Source organism: Limulus polyphemus, unplaced genomic scaffold, assembly GCF_000517525.1.
Source record: "Limulus polyphemus unplaced genomic scaffold, Limulus_polyphemus-2.1.2 Scaffold8401, whole genome shotgun sequence".
NCBI lineage: Eukaryota > Metazoa > Arthropoda > Merostomata > Xiphosura > Limulidae > Limulus > Limulus polyphemus.
Window position 1 is genome coordinate 25,398 of NW_013674011.1, and position 4,896 is coordinate 30,293.

The 4,896-nt window shown below is 32.5% G+C and overlaps 1 protein-coding gene across 1 annotated transcript in view; it reads left to right on the plus strand.

The window, feature by feature from the left end:
* LOC106475321 (17-beta-hydroxysteroid dehydrogenase 13-like) overlaps positions 1 to 4,403 on the plus strand; it is a gene marked incomplete at its 3' end in the record, with an annotated part of 29,416 nt that extends 25,013 nt beyond the window's left edge. The window contains exons 2-4 of the mRNA XM_013936011.2: positions 525 to 764; positions 2,145 to 2,251; positions 4,263 to 4,403. Coding sequence (XP_013791465.1) covers positions 525 to 764; positions 2,145 to 2,251; positions 4,263 to 4,403 — 488 coding nt within the window. The remainder of the gene's footprint in view (positions 1 to 524; positions 765 to 2,144; positions 2,252 to 4,262) is intronic.
* Positions 4,404 to 4,896: the final 493 nt, after the last annotated feature.

The window sequence follows — 4,896 nt, forward strand, 5'->3', positions numbered from 1 at the left end:
TCACAGGATGTGACACTGTTGATGGTGGTGTCTTTACATAAGGGTTATCATAAAAGGATATAGTAATGAAGAGAAGTGGTTGGTATAGTAAAAAGACACCTTATCCAAATTTCTGCTACAGCCTCACAAATATGGTTGGTTTTGTTATCACTGCTTTATGATGTTTTTCTTTGCGCAAAACATAAAAACAGGGGCTAGTTGTACTCTATACACCGCCGGAAATCGAATCACGAATTTTTTGCGTTGTAATTCTGTAGACTTACCACCGACACACACAGGGGGACAACTGTCTAATGAAATAAGCAAAACCAGTATTAAAAGGAATTTAAGATATTAATATAACAAATTGTATTTAAAGTTAGTGTAAGGGCAGTTATATACATAACTGTTGGTGATCACATTCATTAGGATTACTCAACGGACAAGAAAAAAAAATAACATAATTATCACGGTCAAACCTTCTGTAAGTTATATTGTCATTTCAAGTGTATTTATGAATGATGTTTTTGTTTTGTTACCTACAGAATGAAGTACAGAATGTGGCCGAAGAGGTCAGACAGCTAGGAGCAGAAGCCCACGCCTACAAGTGTGATGTTTCCAATTTCCACCAGGTGGAGGCTATGGCGGCTCGAGTAACACGGGAAGTTGGTGACGTCACTATTCTCTTCAACAATGCTGGTATCGTACATCTGAAACCGTTCAGTGACTTGCAACCAGCAGAAATTCTGAGAACCATGTCGGTTAACACACTGGCTCATTTCTGGGTAGTAACTCTTACACTAATTACACTTTTATAACAGATAGGACAAATTGTTTAGTAAGCTGAGTTTCTATTCGATATTTGCTTATAAAATGGTAATACAAAATACTTTTCTAATGTGAGTGGATAAGGAAAGAAAATATTTAACTGATATACGACCCAAAACAATTTGTATTATCATAGTTCACGGACAAACAAAATATACTCAAACATAAATATCGCATACTTTTCCGCCTTAACAAAATCAGATTTGAATAACCGTTTAATTCAAGGTTATATGATTATATATGTTTCATTGTTTTGATTTACTTTACTATACTTTATTTCTTATGTAAGACACTAATAGTTTCATGAGTTCTCGCGAAACCTTAAAATTAATCATGTAATCATACTTATGTGGGAAAATACCGATGGTGGTTGTAATAACAGAACTATTATACGCCATACAACATTCGAGTCCAGGACATAGTTTGACGGGTATTCTTGCAAACGTATATTTAAAGTGTGGATTTTTCCTTGCCCACAACGAGTTCATTGTTAAAGTTTAAAAGTCACGACACTTGATTAAGTCAATAAATGATGGCGCCACCGGTCTAAAGTAACTGTTCTGAGTTTGATGACGACATAATATTGTCGAAATGTTGTGCAGTTACAATAAAGTTTTCTTTATTATTCATTCGAACCGTGTCAGAACTTTTATAAATTAATATGAGGCTAGTCTATTGTTAAGCCTAAAGTCACAGAGGACTATTTATACTCTGATCATAGGTATCGAAACCTGAATTTTAGCATTATAATCCCTCAGAGTTACAGCTGAGTCACTACGGATGAGTTATAAATGTGATTTTTACTTTAACAAAAAAAAATGTCTTTTTTCTTTATTAGTTATATAAATGTTTTATTGTTTAACAATTACATTTCGTTCTTCCCTTTCATAGTTGTCGTAGTTAGGCTTAAAATCTGGTAAAGACACAAAACCTGAATTCATTGTACATAGAAAAAAACAAAACAAAAAATTGAACGATCCAAGAAAATATACGTCATGTGTTGTTTATTGATATTGTTTTAAGTTTTCATTGATGCATTCTAAATTGTTACAAATCACTAATATCTCGCTACTCGTATCTGATTTATCTTTATCTGCAGACAATAAACACATCTGATTTATCTTTACCTGCAGACAATAAACACATCTGATTTATCTTTACCTGCAGACAATAAACACATCTGATTTATCTTTACCTGCAGACAATAAACACATCTGATTTATCTTTACCCGAAGACAATAAACACATCTGATTTATCTTTACCTGCAGACAATAAACACATCTGATTTATCTTTACCCGCAGACAATAAACACATCTGATTTATCTTTACCTGCAGACAATAAAGCACTTCCTTCCCCGGATGATTGAACTAGGACGAGGACACGTGGCTGCCATGTGTTCTATTTGTGGTATTTTAGGTGGCCCTTTCACAGCAGATTACAGGTAAGAATAGAGAGAGAAAAAAAAACCCGCAAAATAACCACTGACAAATAGAGAGCATAGTGATAAAAAACAAAAAAAACGAGGAAATTGTATGCTTGATAAAAGAACTAAAGAGAAACTTCTGGCGTTTGTTCTGTACTAAATTAATTCGTTGGGAACACTCAAGAGAATACTATATCTATATCTTAAACTTTTCTCATTTAATTTACCTAAATATCGAATCAAATGTGAATGAAAGATTCAGTAATTCTAGTGAAGCATATCAAAATTGATCTGGTTTGTTTTGGCCCCTTGAAATTTTAAGTTTTATTATGTAAAAACTGAACATCGTGTAAATTTATTTCATCTCTGTTCTTTAAGCTTTTCATATAAAAGTTCACTCTAATATTTCGTGGGAGAATAAATTTGAAAGCCATCTGGTTTGTCTGTAGGAGAATACATTTGAAAGTCATCTGGTTCGTCTGTAGGAGAATACATTTGAACGTAATCTGGTTTGTCTGTAGGAGAATACATTTGAACGTAATCTGGTTTGTCTGTAGGAGAATACATTTGAACGTAATCTGGTTTGTCTGTAGGAGAATACATTTGAACGTAATCTGGTTTGTCTGTAGGAGAATACATTTGAACGTAATCTGGTTTGTCTGTAGGAGAATACATTTGAACGTAATCTGGTTTGTCTGTAGGAGAATAAATTTGAAAGTAATCTGGTTTATCTGTAGGAGAATACATTTGAAAGTCATCTGGTTCGTCTGTAGGAGAATACATTTGAACGTAATCTGGTTTGTCTGTAGGAGAATAAATTTGAAAGTCATCTGGTTTGTCTGTAGGAGAATACATTTGAAAGTCATCCGGTTCGTCTGTAGGAGAATACATTTCTAAATGGTGTTTATCTTGACTTTTTAACTAAAAACACACATTCCGCCTCTTGTATTAAATCTGTTTGAGACCCCACCTAATGACAATTTAAATCAATCATCTTGTGTCACAATTCGTGTCTCATATATTTGAAATTCAACGCATACAATAGTAGGTAAATAAAGATGTCTTGTAAATAAATATAAAATGATCAGAGGAATTACTTGGTTGTTTCCAAGTCTGTTATGTTGGTTCCAACAGAAAATTCCCAGTAGAAAACAATGTTTTCAGTTTAATGTAGAACGACTTTTTGATCTTTAATCGACTAAAGAATGTAAAAAAAATAATAATATAAGAATTTCAGTTGCTAATCTTTAAAAATCTTCCTATATGACCTTCTACTATGCATTTAGTCGAGTTGATTAATGAAAGCTTTTGTCAACGTCTAACAGAAGAAATATTATGATTTTTTTTTCTTTCTGGGCAAAATATTACTGCATAACTCCTGCATATCAATAGCTAGGCATAACGTCTTGATTACTGGAAAGTTAATATAGCGGAGACATCTAGCGGTAGAAACAATGTAAGCTTTTTATTACAAACAACGTCATACTTATGAATAATTCCAGTGTTGTTGTTACTGTTGTTGTGTTTTAAGAAGATGCATTTGGCAACATCATTAAGTTGATATACGGGGACTAAAGTTTCCTATTGTAGTCTTACTTATGAGATGTATGCCCTTGATAATGACCCTATACAAAGGTTGGAAACGGTATAATTATTAAAATCAGATCTTGCCTATTGTAAAAAAAGATTATTTTATTGTATTTTGAATTAATTATTCAGCTCAGTAGATTCCTTACTAAATATTAAGCCAATAGCAATTATAAAATATTGAATTAGCAAAAATATGTTTCATTCCACCCCCCCTTTTTTTAGACGGTATATGATATGCAAGTGTATATTGGTAGCAAATCAAACCAGTCCCAGTCCTTCATATTTTACACCCAAAACGTCTTGTTATTGGACTAATGAAGATTCGGTACTAGTGTATATTTTAGTGATATAATGAACTGCGGATTGTACACTAAGAAAGACCTTGCTAGCTTAGCTTTTATCTTCATTGGTCTAATGAAGGTTTCCATTGTGTTTACAGCGCCTCTAAACATGCTGTGATTGGACTAATGAGGGCATTGGAGGAAGAACTATATTTTACTGGGAAAGGTGACATCATAAAGTTTACAGCGATTTGTCCCACCATTGTAAACACAGGCTTTGTACATTATCCCCATACAAGGTGGTGTATTTCTAATATCTAAAGATAATTTTTTTATTATGTCAACAATATATTTATAGATTTAAAAAAAAAATTGAATTACCAACCAATGAGACTAACATTATGCTGTGAAGCGAATGACGTCACGCATATAACACTGGAACTCCTTACTTACTGATAGATCAAAATACCCGATCATATCAGAAAAACTATGTATGAATATTTAGGCTTAGCTTTTTAGAGAAACAAAGAAACAAATTATAGTGTACTCGAACAAGGTCCGGTTGACGTCATAAATTTTTTTTCTGCTTGAATTATAAAGATAATTGTGATACGTTCACGGATGTATACCATATTATTTTAATGAAAAGTTCTTTCATTATTGATTTTTTAAACTAAAATAGAGTGTAGTAAAAGGAAGTATTTGAATTTTGTTAACCCTATAATACGTACATGCACGTAGTCTGGTTTTTTTTAAACCATTGAACGTAAATATAATAGTAGAAAAAAATAA